Below are 16,354 nucleotides of genomic sequence, written 5' to 3' on the forward strand. Positions count from 1 at the left end.
AAAAGTTATGTTTTAAATCCTGTATGTTTCCAGTGACTGTAGATTAACTTAACTTTTCACTCACTCTGAATTCACCTATAAAATCTATATACATAAAAGAGACTGATCATCTTCAAAGAGAGAGAAAGTTTATGAAGCCATTAAATGCTGCCCATAGAAGTCTATGGAGAGGTGAAGAAGAAGAGTGAGCTGCTGGAGGGTGATAGAGAAAAGCACACAGAGGAGGCTGAAGGTTCTAAGTGTTTTACCTCACGGCAGTGCTGCATTCACATCTACACTGCTCTGTACTGCTGTAGTGTAATGTCCTCCATTCTGCTGCTGCTTTTGAGCTTGCGTGGATAAATGGACAGCGGCATTATTGTCCATCTCTAATAAGGTACAGCATTTCTTCTCCTCCCTTGGACGTCTTACGGAGAGCTCTATATAATTGGAGGTGGATTTTTAAGTATGGGGGTGCAGTAATTAAGATGTTTTTGTGGTAACAGTGGGTTTGATGCGTAAATAGTGGTATGTCTCTAAGTGTACCGACATGACTCTAAGTAATGGCTACTGAACGCTCCGTCTTTCTCTCTTGTTCTTTTAGAAATATATTTGAACACAATCTTAAAGAAAATAAATTGAACAATCAAGGTTCAGTTCCCGGGTCTCCCAATGGAGTGTCGAATCATTCGCATCCCCTTGAAGGTGTGGACAAGACGTTTCTGGAGACCTATGATACTATCAAGAAAGGGAACTCCACTGAGGACTCCAGTCAGTACTACTATGACAAGGTATACATGTTTATGTTCAGAGCTGGTAGTCCTTCGTTAAGGGAACTTGTCCCCACGGTCAGGTCATGATGCTCTGACCGCGTGGATCAGTGATGGCTGCTCTTATTCCATTAGACTGTTAGACTAAATGGCTACAAGATCTTAGAGAACTGAACTTTAATACTTGTTTGTATCCAGCGCTGGGCTCAGGGAGAAGTGCCTTCTGGAAGGTTCCCCGTCCATCTTCTCTCCGCCTAGCTCAGCATGATAGACGGAGGGACCCGTGACTCAGCCTGAGCTCGACGGACACTTCTACATGAACCTAGAGCTTTCACATTGGAAAAGCTTCCCAGCAAAGACCCTTTTTCAACACCTGTTGATTTTGAATTTGTCTGATATAAATACAGTTGGCCCATGACTCATTCCCTTAAAGGGGTATTCCCATCTCAGACTTCCCAGGCCGAGATGTGAAAACCTGTCCCTCTGTTTCTGACCGCCTGTTAGGAGCAGGCGGGCGCTTCACCTCTAACTGAAATGAATCCGAGCTGACACATTCCAAGACCATCGGCAGAGTATGAGGGCTTGTTTTCTGCAGGACGGCTTGGAGTTTTTATTGGTACAACTTTGAGGTATAGCTGACTTCTTGATTACTTTTTATCCCTGGTTTGGAGAAGTGAGGTGTACAGAAAACTGAAGGCACAGGAACAGTCACGGCTGAGACGGCCGCTCGGGGGTCCGTGCAAAACAGGCCAGCCCGTGTAAAAGGCCCAAAGAGTGTAACAGTCTCTAACCAACAATAAGATATATGCAAGAAAATAAACTCATGTGACCCTCATAAAGCATCACGTGTCACAGTCTGTCTTGTCATCATACCACTTAGTTTCATTAGTTTTTTTACAAGCTCGGGTATCGTAAAGAAATGCCTTCAAGACTGAACAAAGTAAGGGTTTAATTAACTCAAATCACAGCAAAGAACACATCAAAAATCCCAGAAGGCGGCCATGCATACTGGTGTACTGCTAGAGAGTACAAGAGGAAACCCCACAACCACCAGCATGCAGATGGGAGGCTGCTGAACACCTACTCACACCAAGCACATAATGGAGGAAGTGGCTGCAGCAAGTGGTCTGGCGATAAATGCTGGGGGTGCCCAGGGTATCACTACCAGTGTGAGGGGCAATACAAGCCACTAAGCTGAATTGTGTGTGGCATCATTAATATAAGCCTGCGTGGTGCACTACACATATCAGATGGTCTGGCACCCTTTGTATGCCTTATCTATGTACAGGTATAATACTAAGCACTCACTCCCCTCAATGTGTCAGCAGGCTGAACTAGATGGACATGTGTCTTTGTTTATCCTAACTTACTATGTGCTAGTAATGAGTGGAACAGGCTGCCACAGGAGGTGTGTAGTTCTCCTTTAATGGAAGTGTTCAGAGGTGGACAGTCATCTGTCTGGGATGATTTAGTGAATCCTACACTGAGCAGGGGGTTGGACCGGAGGACCCGATGACCCCGGAGGACCCGATGACCCTGGAGGACCCTTCCACCTCTACTGTTGTATGATTTTAGACATGTCTCAGCATATCACACCTGTGTAATGCTCCTTCATGTAGCTGTCTGCATGCTGAGGGATGTGGTGTCTATAACTATTTCTCTCAGCACATCGGTAAGTATAACCACCGTCTGGGATTTAACGACTTAATTACCATAAAAGCCTTTTCTGAATGTAGAAGTACTGATAAGCTGACCCGGTGATTAGGGGATACAGCGTATTAGCGTTTTGTTTCTGCTTGTTTATCAGTTCTATAATATATATATTTTTTTTTATAAGAATGACCTTGTTAATGGAGATTTGCTGCTGGTCCGTATCACGCCAGATGAGGAGGGGAAATTTGGATTTAACCTGAAGGTAATACATTTCATTATATATAAAAATCCCACTGCTGAATATTTAATGTGTTCTATATGTAACATTAGAGGAGGAATAATATGATATTTTACATATTTTTAGGGGGGTGTCGATCAGAAAATGCAATTGGTGGTCTCCAGAGTGGCCCCAGGATCGCCTGTGAGTATTGTGATTTTTTTCCTGGTTGGCATATAGTCAGTTCTTCAGAGGATGGGTAAAGGGGCTGGCCTGTTTATGTTTGAAATCTACTATACTGTAAGAGACGGGGATGGATAACTTTCCAACAGATATCCGTTAGAGCTGCTGCGCTGATGTTCTGGGGTGGAGGCCAGGACCGTGTTAGCCAGTAGAGCTAAATGGGATTGTTCTCAGTAAGAGAAACCAAGTCATCTTATAGATATGATACCTTTTAATGGCCAACACAATGTTGTTATAGCGAGCTTTCATACCTCACAGGGCCCTTCCTCAGGCATAATGAAACAAATCTAGAGAGGTATGTAATAAATACACATGATCACATGGGAGGGCAGGAACATGCTGAACTTAATTTGCACTAGATAAATACCAGAAACAGAAGGTGTAAGAGGGCGCAGACAAAAGCATTAAGATAACTAGCAGGGAGGGATGACCATAACAGTAAACAATTAGTTCAGTTACAAGGAATGGGAAATCTCTCCTTCAAACTGGCAACAAGGGAGATGGAACAATACCTCTGCAGCGCCACCTATTAGATGCCAGCACTCCTTCAATTCAAAGCATGAGTTTTTACATAGTTTGTAAAACAATGATTGAGACTAGCACCCCCTTCTGTCCCCAGCGGCATACTGCTCCTTCATCCTTCCCCTTACTCTGGCCGTGTAATGCTACAGCAGCTCTGCAGTTGGGAGGGAGAGGGAAGGAGAGAGGGGTGATGTGGATGAGTATACTGATGGAAGGAGAGAGGGATGATGTGCATGAGTATACTGATGAAAGGAGAGAGAGGTGATGTGGATGAGTATACTGATGGAAGGGGAGGAGTGATGTGCATGAGTATACTGATGAAAGGAGAGAGAGGTGATGTGGATGAGTATACTGATGGAGGGAGAGAGGGATGATGTGCATGAGTATACTGATGAAAGGAGAGAGAGGTGATGTGGATGAGTATACTGATGGAAGGGGAGGAGTGTGTAAGATAGGAAAGCGCCGCAAGGTTTTTCAAAAAAACTCCACTTCACAGGGGATCCGTGAGTACCCAATCCGAGTATTAACCGAAGAGCTGCAGGACATTCATAAGGGTTCCCTAGAGCAGGGTAACCCTCACAAAGAAATATATAATACAACAATGTTAGAAAAATAAATGTCACCGCGCTATAAGGTACTTAGTATCAAATGAGTATCTTCATTTGATACTAAGTACCTTGAAGGGGAGGAGTGATGTGGATGGAGTATACAGATGGAAGGAGAGAGTAGTGATGTGGATGGAGTATACAGATGGAAGGAGAGAGGGGTGATGTGGATGGAGTATACTGATGGAAGGAGAGAGGGGTGATGTGGATGGAGTATACAGATGGAAGGAGAGAGGGGTGATGTGGATGGAGTATACTGATGGAAGGAGAGAGGGGTGATGTGGATGGGGTATACTGATGGAAGGAGAGAGAGGTGATGTGGATGGAGTATACTGATAGAAGGAGAGGAGTGATGTGAATGGAGTATACTGATGAAAGGAGAGAGGGATGATGTGGATGTAGTGTACTGAAGGAATGTGACAGGGGTGATGTGGATGGAGTATACTGATGGAAGGAGAGAGGGTTGATGTGGATAGAGTATACTGATGGAAGGTGAAAGGGGTGATGTGGATGGAGTATACTGATGGAAGGAGAGAGGGGTGATGTGGATGGAGTATACTGATGGAAGGAGAGAGCGGTGATGTGGATGAGTATACTGATGGAAGGGGAGGAGTGATGTGGATGAGTATACTGATGGAAGGTGACAGGGGTGATGTGGATGGAATATACTGATGGAAGGAGAGGGGTGATGTGGATGGGGTATACTGATGGAAAGAGAGAGGGATGATGTGCATGAGTATACTGATGGAAGGAGGGAGAGGTGATGTCGATGGAGTATACTAATGGAATTTGACAGGGGTGATGTGGATGGAGTATACTGATGGAAGGTGACAGGGGTGATGTGAATGGAGTATACCGATGGAAGGAGAGGGGTGATGTGGATGGGATATACTGATGGAAAGAGAGAGGGATGATGTGCATGAGTATACTGATGGAAGGAGGGAGAGGTGATGTGGATGGAGTATACTAATGGAAGGTGACAGGGGTGATGTGGATGGAGTATACTGATGGAAGGTGACAGGGGTGATGTGGATGGAGTATACTGATGGAAGGAGAGGGGTGATTTGGATGGGGTATACTGATGGAAAGAGAGAGGGATGATGTGCATGAGTATACTGATGGAAGGAGGGAGAGGTGATGTGGATGGAGTATACTAATGGAAGGTGACAGGGGTGATGTGGATGGAGTATACTGATGGAAGGAGAGAGGGGTGATGTGGATGTAGTATACTGATGGAAGGTGACAGGGGTGATGTGGATGGAGTATACTGATGGAAGGTGACAGGGGTGATGTGGATGGAGTATACTGATGGTAGGTGACAGGGGTGATGTGGATGAGTATACTGATGGAAGGTGACAGGGGTGATGTGGATGTAGTATACTGATGGTAGGTGACAGGGGTGATGTGCATGAGTATACTGATGAAAGGAGAGAGAGGTGATGTGGATAAGTATACTGATGGAAGGGGAGGAGTGATGTGGATGGAGTATACAGATGGAAGGAGAGAGGGGTGATGTGGATGGAGTATACAGATGAAAGGAGAGAGGGGTGATGTGGATGGAGTATACTGATGGAAGGAGAGGAGTGATATGAATGGAGTATACTGATGAAAGGAGAGAGGGATGATGTGGATGTAGTGTACTGAAGGAATGTGACAGGGGTGATGTGGATGGAGTATACTGATGGAAGGTGACAGGGGTGATGTGGATGGAGTATACTGATGGAAGGTGACAGGGGTGATGTGGATGAGTATACTGATGGAAGGGAGAGGTGATGTAGATGGAGTATACTGATCGAAGGAGAGAGGGGTGATGTGGATGGATATACTGATGGAAGGAGAGGGATGATGCAGATGTAGTATACTGATGGAAGATGACAGGGGTGATGTGGATAGAGTATACTGATGGAAGGAGAGGGGTGATGCAGATGTAGTATACTGATGGAAGATGACAGGGGTGATGTGGATGGAGTATACTGATGGAAGGTGACAGGGGTGATGTGGATGGAGTATACTGATGGAAGGTGAAAGGGGTGATGTGGATGGAGTATACTGATGGAAGGAGAGAGGGGTGATGTGGATGGAGTATACTGATGGAAGGAGAGAGCGGTGATGTGGATGAGTATACTGATGGAAGGGGAGGAGTGATGTGGATGGAGTATACTGATGGAAGGTGACAGGGGTGATGTGGATGGAGTATACTGATGGAAGGAGAGGGGTGATGTGGATGGGGTATACTGATGGAAAGAGAGAGGGATGATGTGCATGAGTATACTGATGGAAGGAGGGAGAGGTGATGTGGATAGAGTATACTAATGGAAGGTGACAGGGGTGATGTGGATGGAGAATACTAATGGAAGGTGACAGGGGTGATGTGGATGGAGTATACTGATGGAAGGTGACAGGGGTGATGTGGATGGAGTATACTGATGGAAGGAGAGGGGTGATTTGGATGGGGTATACTGATGGAAAGAGAGAGGGATGATGTGCATGAGTATACTGATGGAAGGAGGGAGAGGTGATGTGGATGGAGTATACTAATGGAAGGTGACAGGGGTGATGTGGATGGAGTATACTGATGGAAGGTGACAGGGGTGATGTGGATGGAGTATACTGATGGAAGGAGAGGGGTGATGTGGATGGGATATACTGATGGAAAGAGAGAGGGATGATGTGCATGAGTATACTGATGGAAGGAGGGAGAGGTGATGTGGATGGAGTATACTAATGGAAGGTGACAGGGGTGATGTGGATGGAGTATACTGATGGAAGGTGACAGGGGTGATGTGGATGGAGTATACTAATGGAAGGTGACAGGGGTGATGTGGATGGAGTATACTGATGGAAGGAGAGGGGTGATTTGGATGGGGTATACTGATGGAAAGAGAGAGGGATGATGTGCATGAGTATACTGATGGAAGGAGGGAGAGGTGATGTGGATGGAGTATACTAATGGAAGGTGACAGGGGTGATGTGGATGGAGTATACTGATGGAAGGAGAGAGGGGTGATGTGGATGTAGTATACTGATGGAAGGTGACAGGGGTGATGTGGATGGAGTATACTGATGGAAGGTGACGGGTGATGTGGATGTAGTATACTGATGGTAGGTGACAGGGGTGATGTGGATGGGGTATACTGATGGGAGGAGAAGGGTGATATGAATAGGGTATACTGATGGTAGGTGACAGGGGTGATGTGGATGGAGTATACTGATGGTAGGTGACAGGGGTGATGTGGATGGAGTACTGTCATGCAGAATCTGTTAAGGTCGGGCGGCATGTCTACTGTAATATTGTGTAATATGTATAACATGTGTTATTTCTGTTAATAAAGCCGTCTTGCTTTTTCTTTCACCACACTTTGACCCCTTTGCGTAACCTTTGGTGGATATGTGACATCCCCACCACCGCCATTAAATCATACAATTTGAGTTTGATATGTTGGGTCACTGTCAGGCCAGCTCAGAGTTCCTATGTTAAGTCTAGCAGTGTTGTTGTGCTTCAGGGTCAGAGTTACACAATTCACTCTGACCCTAGCTCCAGATAAATGTAGAGTCCAGGAGTGGCCTCACTATAAAGCTGCAGAGTCCAGGTGGAGTCCTGGGGGAGGATCGGAGAGCTTCGTGTGACCATGATATCATCACAGGTACTTCCCCCCTTCTACAAGTGGGTCTGCACTAACGACACATGGGGGGTATTGCAGGGCTGTTCTTATTAGTTACTTCTTGAAACACTGCTTTAAGATGTCAGTTGATGCTTCAGCCAGGGATGCCCCTAGCCTGTCTGCTGCTTGAGGTGAATAGCGAAATAGTGCCCACTGTAGTATAAAGAGACAAAGTGTCCCCCCCAGCTGTCCAGTATCAATCAGCTGCCATTCAGGACACTAGTAAAGTTGAGTTGACATCCTTCCCCTTTGAATTTGCCCTTACTAGGTAGATATTAGACAGGTAGATAGATACCAGATATATGTATGAGATTGATAGATATATCAAAAAATAAAGGAGTTAAATTCTTTTCACCATCTAGGAAAGCTGAGCAGGGAAATAGCGGGGAAGTAGACTTCAGCCCAGGCTGTTACACTTCTCCCCCAGGGGGTCTCTGATGTCCTGTAGCCCCTCTGAAGCCAGGACTAACAAATGTTTATATTAAGAGATAAGGAGAGGAAACAGGCTTCACACCCCAGTAGCTCTTTCCCTCCCTTACTGGTCCAAATGGTCATAACTGACCTGATAACTTTTGGAGGCAAAGTTAACAAAAGAACATGCCTTTAAGACAAAGAAAAATGTAATTTAGGTATTATGAAAGATCTGTATGTCGCAGCCCGCTGATGAGGATTTTCTGTGAAATGTCGCATCACCGCACATAAGATGTGGGGACTCCCATATTGGCACAACGCTCAGGAACCGGGAATTGCGTATCTTGGACGAGATGTGTCCAAAACTACTTGTGTGGGCTCAAAACACACGTAAAATCATGAGAAGAAACATCGTTGTCATATTTATATGGTGTGTCACACCCACACGGAGTTATGAAGGAAATATGTATTTCAGGGATTATGTGTGCCAAGATAAGCCCCACGGGGGCTGGAAGGAACTAAATGGGAGTTACCCCAGTGAGAGTTTAAAAATCACACACGGACGTGTGCTCGGCGTCAGCCCCTTGGAGGTCACTATACATGAAGACTGCCCCATAGTAACCCGCGAGACTCCACACATAAGAATGGTAACACTCTTATTTTATTTAAATTCTTTATTTATAGTTTTAACTTGGGTACAGAAAGAAAGGGGGGGGGGGTGATGTACAGAGTTAAGGCACAATGAGATTCATTCTCGTATACAATTGAACATGGTGAATGGTTTACAAATAATGAGAGAGGTTGAAAGATAGGGGAGAAAAAGAAAAGTAAAAGTGGGGGGAGTGGAAGGAAAACAGGATCGGTTTTCTAGTAGCTTGCTTTATGATCCAACTTAGGAGTCGTACCTAGGAATAGGATAGGCTCATTGTATGAAGGAGGAGAGCTGTTGGCTAACACATTTCTAAATGGGGAGTTATTTGTTCCCGTGAGAGGTCCACTTATTCCAGGTTTTGAAGTACTTTTCTGGTTCACCTTCTTGTAGGCGTCTCGTTTTTTCAAAACTATTTATTAGGTTAACCTCATTCAACCATTCATGGATGTTTGGGGGATCTACATCTTTCCAATGCCTCGGAATTAGTATTTTTGCTGCATCTAGCAGAAGCGGGAGCAGTGGGTCTCTTTTTTTCTGATATCCTCCAGGGGAATATATTTAGAAGAAGCAGCTTGGGTGTGAGTTTTACTTCATAACCCAGAATTGATTTAAGCGTCTTTTGTATTTCCTGCCAAAAGGGGGCCAACGATGGGCATGAAAACAAAATGTGTGATTGAGCCCTCTGCTTTAGAGCATCTCCAACAGGTCGGGGGGTATTTCGGATCCATTCTATGGAGCAGTTCTGGGGTTTTGTACCACCTCGAAATTATTTTGTAGTTCAATTCTTGGTATTTTGTTGAAACTGAACTTGAGTGTGAGTTACTTAAGATGTTCAGGATTTCCTCTTGAGAGAATGTGATACCAAGATGCTTTTCCTTATTATGGATGAGAGTGTTGTAAATTTTTGAGGTGATCCCCTTGAAGGGGGGAAATGTCCTAAGAAGTTTATGTGAGAGTAAATTATGATTAGTGCTAAGAATCTCTGATTGAAAGAGGGATAGTGTGTTCCTGATTGCCTTGTAGTCCTTAAGCTGAAGTTGCGGCAGGCAGAGTGAGTCTTGGAGATCTTGGTGTGTGATGAACAAATCATTATGAAATAATTTCAGGGCAGGCACATTGTGTAGGTTTGAGTGTTGCGAGAGATAGTTTTTAAGACGCTTTAGTTTGATTGGTAATAAATTTAGGAAGGGCGTGTATCCTCTAACCTGAGGTAAAAAGCGCAGTTTCTTGTTGACTTTGTGCCAAATTTTAAAGGAGATTGCAGTGAGAGGGTTGGAGATTCCTTTGGTGAAGGTTTATTGTATGGTGTTACCCAGGGTAAAGAGTAGAGTTCGTTCTCTAGCGAATGGCGTTCTATTTGAGCCCACAGTTTATTTTTGGAAGGGTGTATAAAATCAAAAATGCGGGTAAGATGTATTGCGTTGTAGTAGTGTTCAAAATCTGGTAGGCCAATACCGCCAGATTTTGTATGTCTGATTAAGGTTGAGTGTTTTACTCTGTGACTTTCATTTTGCCAAATAAATCTGGAAATTAGGCGTTTTAATTTAATGAAGAAAGACTGCTGAATTTCTATTAGGAGCACCTGCATCAGATAAAGAACTTTGGGCAAGACCTCCATTTTAACTAGGTTTTTTCTTCCCATCCATGACGCCTGTAGAGAAATCCAGGATGCTAAGTCTTTTTCGAGTTTGTCTAATAGTGGGAGAAAATTTAGTTTGTATAGGTCGGATAAATTGTGTGAACTTTTGGTTCCCAGATGCGTTATATGAGAGCATGTGTTTTTAAATGGGGATGTTTTGGATAATCTGGACCAGACTCTTTCCTCTATGTTTATATTGAGGAGTTCAGATTTGAGAGGTTGAGCTTAATGTTTGAGATTTGTCCAAAGAGGTCAAAGTCCCTCAAAAGTGGTTTTAGACACAGTTGTGGTTGGGATATTAGTATCAAGACGTCATCAGCAAAAGAGAATAGAACTAAAAAACTGTCAGTGGAGAAGGCGTAACACTCCAGGTTAAAGCAAGTAGGAAGTGACCAAAGGTCTGGGAAACTTCTCCTTTAATTTAATAAAGTACGTGATCAGCAAAAGAGGCTGTCTTATGTTCAACCTGTCCGCAACGGAGGCCTGTAATTTGTACGTTTTGCCTTATTCTTTCCAGGAACACCTCCATTGACAGGACAAATAGAAGAGGGGAGAGTGGGCAGCCTTGTCTCATGCCATTCCTAATGTTGAAGGCCGAGGAAAAGCTTCCATTTATTTTGATCTTAGCTGAGGGCTTTTTATATAATGCCATAATTTTGTCAATGAAATTGTCAGGGAGGCTGAATTTTTGAAGGTTTTTTTTTAGAAATAGCCAGTTAACCCTATCGAAGGCCTTTTCTGCGTCAGTTGTAAGGATCACTAGGGGAGTTTTGGTATGCTTGGCTTGGTGTAACATATTGATCAGTCTGGTGGTGTTGTCCTTTGCTTCTCTGGAGAGCGTGAAACCCACTTGTTTGGAATTGATAAGGTTTGGGAGAAGGGGCTTGATTCTATTTGCAAGAATTTTAGCATAGAGTTTGATGTCATTGTTGATTAATGAAATTGGCCTATAGCTGCTGCAAAGGGAACTATCTTTACCTTCCTTTGGAATTAGGGAAATGTGAGCGGGGAGTGCTTTTTTTAGGAAGTCGTTTGTGGCGTTAATATGATTAAAGTACTAGTGCAGGGCCGGGGTCAGGATATCTTTGAATGTTTTGTAGTATGTGGAGCTAAACCCATCTGGGCCTGGGCTTTTGCCTTTGGGGAGGGCTTTAATGACGTCCTCTATTTCTTCTAAAGAGGATTGGGTTGTTTAGTGTTAGTTTCTGGGAGTCTGAAACCTGTGGGAGACTGATAGAGTCTAGGGTTCTTTGAATCTGCTCGGTTCTCCATGTGTCTGAGCTCTCTTGATTATCTATGTTGTATAGATCTAAATAGTAGGATTGAAAGATTTTGGCTGTAGCATCTGTTGTATGGTGGAGTTGGTCTTCTCTATCTTAAATTTTCGGAATGAAGGATCTAGAGTTTTGTGTTTTAATTAAAGGGGTTGTCTCGCGAAATCAAGTGGGTAGCTCCGCCCCATGACGTGTGCCGGTTCCAGCCTCCTGATTGTCTGGAATCGGCACGTGACGGGGGCGGAGCTACGCGATGATGCGTACAAGGGGGTGGAGCCAAAACGCTGATGCTGCCGAGCAGAGCCGAAGGGAGAAGACCGCACAGCGCAAGCGCGTCTAAAAAAGCAAGAAGACCCCGAAATTAGACGGAACCATGGCGATGAGGACGCTAGCAACGGAGCAGGTAAGTGAATAACTTCTGTATGGCTCATATTTAATGCACGATGTATATTACAAAGTGCATTAATATGGCCATACAGAAGTGTATAACCCCACTTGATTTCGCGAGACAACCCCTTTAAGGAGGCTATTTTTTTCCCGCATTTGTCTGCTAAAGCATAGTGCTTAAATGTGGTGTAATATAGGTATTTATCAGTATTTAGGTTGAGCAGTTGTCTTAGATTGGTACATAACTCAAAGAGGTCTTTCTCCAAGGGGCATGAGATTGTTTTTTTATGTTGTAATTCTAGTTTTTTGATTTGTTCGATAAGGTCGGCTTTCTCTTTCTCCCTTTCCTTCTTCCTTCTAGAGCCTATTTGTAAGAGAAGACCTCAAATTACTGCCTTGTGAGCTTCCCACAAAACCGCGGGCTTTGTAGAGTGTTGAGCATTCTCAGTAAAATATAGTTGGATGCTCTGCTTAATAGAGGCGACATCCTCCTTGTTAAGTAGGATGCTATCGTTTAATACCCAATTGGTTGGACATCTTTTTTTTGCTGTTAGGGAAAGTTCAAGTTAGAGGGGGGCGTGATCTGAAAAGAGGATTACGTCATAGGCAGATTTGGTGTCTGAGCCCAGTAAATGGTGTGGAATGTATAGGTAAATCTATTTTAGAGTATTTCTTGTGCACGGGTGAATAGAAAGAAAAATCTTTTGCAGAGGGGTTGTGTATTCTCCATGGATCAACTAAATCAAGGTCAGACAGCAAATTTTTAATTTTTTTAAGTTTAAGATAAGGGATTGAAGATGTTCCGTTTGATGTGTCCATGGAGGGTTGGAGTGGAACGTTAAAATCACCCCCTATGATTAATTGTCCCTCTTTGAATTTTTCCAGATGGTCAAAAACCGAAAGGAAGAAATTTACTTGGTTGTTGTTTGGAGCATGTATATTGTCCAAAGTGTAGATTTTGTCATATAGTGCGGTTGGGCATTAATGAGTTGGAACGGTAGATCTTTATTTAGAACAATTGCCATGCCTCTGTGTCTTTTAAGTGGGGAGGAGGCATTATACCATTAGGTGAATATTTTATTTTTGGATAGAGGTGTGTAGCCTTTTTTTGAAGTGCGTTTCCTGAAAGAAAACTATATCAGTTTTGTTTTTTTCTAAATAGTGGAGGATTTGGGATCTCTTATGGGCAACATTAATACCTTTAACACTAAAGGTGGTAATTTGTAGTTTAGCCATTAGATCCTGTAGCGGGTGTTGTTTGGTGTGTGATAGCAGAGCTACTCAGAATAAGAGGTAAAACATAGGGGTAAACAGAACAGTGTTTCATCATCTTTAAGAAAATGAGATTAAGAGATAAACAATTGGTAACGTTTTGCAGCTGAGCGCGAGTATTTAGACAGTGTCCACTCACACTCAGGTTCAAAAGCAAATAATCAAAGTTTGTGTGTGTGTGTGGGGGGGGGGGGGCGCAAACAAAGAGGGATCAGGTAGAATCCCACTCTAGCAAAGACCGGTGGGAGGAGCTGACTAGACCAAAATTGGATTTGTTCCCGTCAGATCTCCCAGCGCAATCAATAATAATTTGAGAAAATACAAAAGTAAACAGGCAAATGCAAATCTATATATATAAAGACGAAAGCCCTCACTCACTGACTCACTGACTGACTGACTCACTCACTGACTGACTCACTGACTCGCCAAAAGTTCTCCAACTTCCCGATGTCGTAGAAACATGAAATTTGGCACAAGCATAGACTATCTTCAAAATAGGAAAAGTAATTGGGTCCCAACTCGATTATTCAATTCTAGCGCAAAAGAATTGGCGTCGAAATTTTACGTACGTAATCTAAATCTCTCACTTCCCAGGGTCATAGAAACTTAAAATTTGGCACGGGCATTGAATATGCCATAAATAGGAAAAGTTAATAGGTCCCAACTCGATTATTCAATTCTATGCGCAAAAGAATTAGTGTCCAAATTTTACGTACAGAATGTAATTTTCTCACTTTCCGGTGTCATAGAAACGTGAAATTTGGCACAAGCATTGATTATGTCATAAATAGGAAAAGCTAATGGGTCCCAACTAGAGATGAGCGAACGTACTCGTCCGAGCTTGATATTCGTGTGAATATTAGGGTGTTCGGGATGCTCGTTACTCGTAACGAGCACCACGCGGTGTTCCGGTTACTTTCAGTTTCCTCTCTGAGACGTTTGCGCGCTTTTCTGGCCAATTGAAAGACAGGGAAGGCATGACAACTTCCCCCTGTGACGTTCAAGCCCTATACCACCTCCCTGCTGTGAGTGGCTGGGGCGATCAGATGTCACCCGAGTATATAAATCGACCCCTCCCGCGGCTCGCCACACATGCCTTGTGACTTAGCTGAGGGAAAGTGCTGCTGCTGGTGCTGCTGTAGGGAGAGCGTTAGGAGTCAGTGTAGGCTTCAAGAACCCCAACGGACCTTCTCAGGGCCACATCTACTAGTGTGCAGTACTGTGTTAGCACAGTAATTTTTTTTTTTTTTGTCCAAAATTGGATCTGCAAAGCATTGCGCCCTGCAATAGGGACAGAAGTGGGGGTTAGGCAGGGAGAGTGTTAGGAGTTAGTGTAGGCTTCAAGAACCCCAACGGTCCTTTCTAGGGCCACTTCTATCCGTGTGCAGTACTGTCCAGGCTGCTGTTAGCAGTGTTGCATATTTTTTTTTCTTCTCAAAACCGGCTGTGCAGAGCATTGCACCCGGCATTAATACTACAGGGATAGAATTGTGTAGGCAGGGCCAGAAGACATTTATTATTCATTGAATACACGCAGTGGGGTCTTCCCTTTGCTAAAAAGGAAAAGAAATTATATTTGGCCTGCCTGTGTCAGTCCTAAGGTCTCCGTGTACGTGTGTGCTGCGTGTACTACGTACAAAAATCAGACGCAACCAGCTACCCTTTACTGCAGCCTAGCGCCATTGTCTTTCCTGACTGGCAAATACCTGCTCTGCTAGAGTTAATAACTCTGCTACACTATAGTTGTGTGACACTTTTTGAGGGCCACACCACAGATATTAAACTTCTTGTTCATTGAATACACGCAGTGGGGTCTTCCGTTTGCAAAAAAGCGAAAACATTATATTTGGCCTGCAGGCTTGCGCCAATTTATTTCCTGCCTGGGAAATCTAATCACTGGTAATACAGCATGCTGAGGGGTAGGGGTAAGCCTAGAGGACGTGGACGTGGACGTGGCCGAGGACGCGGAGGGCCAAGTGAGGGTGTGGGCACAGGCCGAGCTCCTGATCCAGGTGTGTCGCAGCCGACTGCTGCGCGATTAGGAGAGAGGCACGTTTCTGGCGTCCCCACATTCATCGCCCAATTAATGGGTCCACGCGGGAGACCTTTATTAGAAAATGAACAGTGTGAGCAGGTCCTGTCCTGGATGGCAGAAAGTGCTTCGAGCAAGCTATCATCCACCCACAGTTCTGCGCCGTCCAGTGCTGCAAATCTGAATCCTCTGTCTGCTGCTCCTCCTTCCTCCCAGCCTCCTCACTCCACTACAATGACACCTGCTCAGGAGCGGGAACACTCCCAGGAACTGTTCTCGGGCCCCTGCTTAGATTGGGCAGGAGTGGTTCCTCTCCCACCAGAGGAGTTTATCGTCACTGATGCCCAACCATTGGAAAGTTCCCGGGGTCCGGGGGAAGAGGCTGGGGACTTCCGCCAACTGTCTCAAGAACTTTCTGTGGGTGAGGAGGACGATGACGATGAGACACAGTTGTCTTGCAGTGAGGTAGTAGTAAGGGCAGTAAGTCCAAGGGAGCAGCGCACAGAGGATTCGGAGGAAGAGCAGCAGGACGATGAGGTGACTGACCCCACCTGGTGTGCAACGCCTACTCAGGACAGGTCTTCAGAGGGGCAGGCAAGGGCATCAGCAGGGCAGGTTGCAAGAGGCAGTGCGGTGGCCAGGGGTAGAGGCAGGGCCAGACCGAATAATCCACCAAGTGTTTCCCAAAGCACACCCTCGCGCCATGCCAGCCTGCAGAGGCCGAGGTGCTCTAAGGTCTGGCAGTTTTTCACAGAGACGCCTGACGACCGACGAACAGTGGTGTGCAACCTTTGTCGCGCCAAGATCAGCCGGGGAGCCACCACCAACAGCCTGACCACCACCAGCATGCGCAGACATATGATGGCCAAGCACCCCACAAGGTGGGACGAAGGCCGTTCACCGCCTCCGGTTTGCACCGCTGCCTCTCCCCCTGTGCCCCAACCTGCCACTGAGATCCAACCTCCCTCTCAGGACGCAGGCACAACCGTCTCATGGCCTGCACCCACAGCCTCACCTCCGCTGTCCTCGGCCCCAT

The 16,354-nt window shown here is 45.0% G+C and overlaps 1 protein-coding gene across 6 annotated transcripts in view; it reads left to right on the forward strand.

Annotated features, from left to right (window-relative positions):
* Positions 1–16,354, forward strand: part of PTPN3 (protein tyrosine phosphatase non-receptor type 3) — a 318,436-nt gene that overhangs the window by 215,094 nt on the left and 86,988 nt on the right. For all 6 annotated transcript variants that reach the window (XM_066579095.1, XM_066579096.1, XM_066579097.1 and 3 more), the window contains 3 exons: positions 584–770; positions 2,587–2,664; positions 2,767–2,823. In XM_066579095.1, coding sequence (XP_066435192.1) covers positions 584–770; positions 2,587–2,664; positions 2,767–2,823 — 322 coding nt within the window. The remainder of the gene's footprint in view (positions 1–583; positions 771–2,586; positions 2,665–2,766; positions 2,824–16,354) is intronic.

The sequence above is a fragment of the Eleutherodactylus coqui genome, chromosome 9 (genome assembly GCF_035609145.1).
Source record: "Eleutherodactylus coqui strain aEleCoq1 chromosome 9, aEleCoq1.hap1, whole genome shotgun sequence".
Lineage (NCBI taxonomy): Eukaryota > Metazoa > Chordata > Amphibia > Anura > Eleutherodactylidae > Eleutherodactylus > Eleutherodactylus coqui.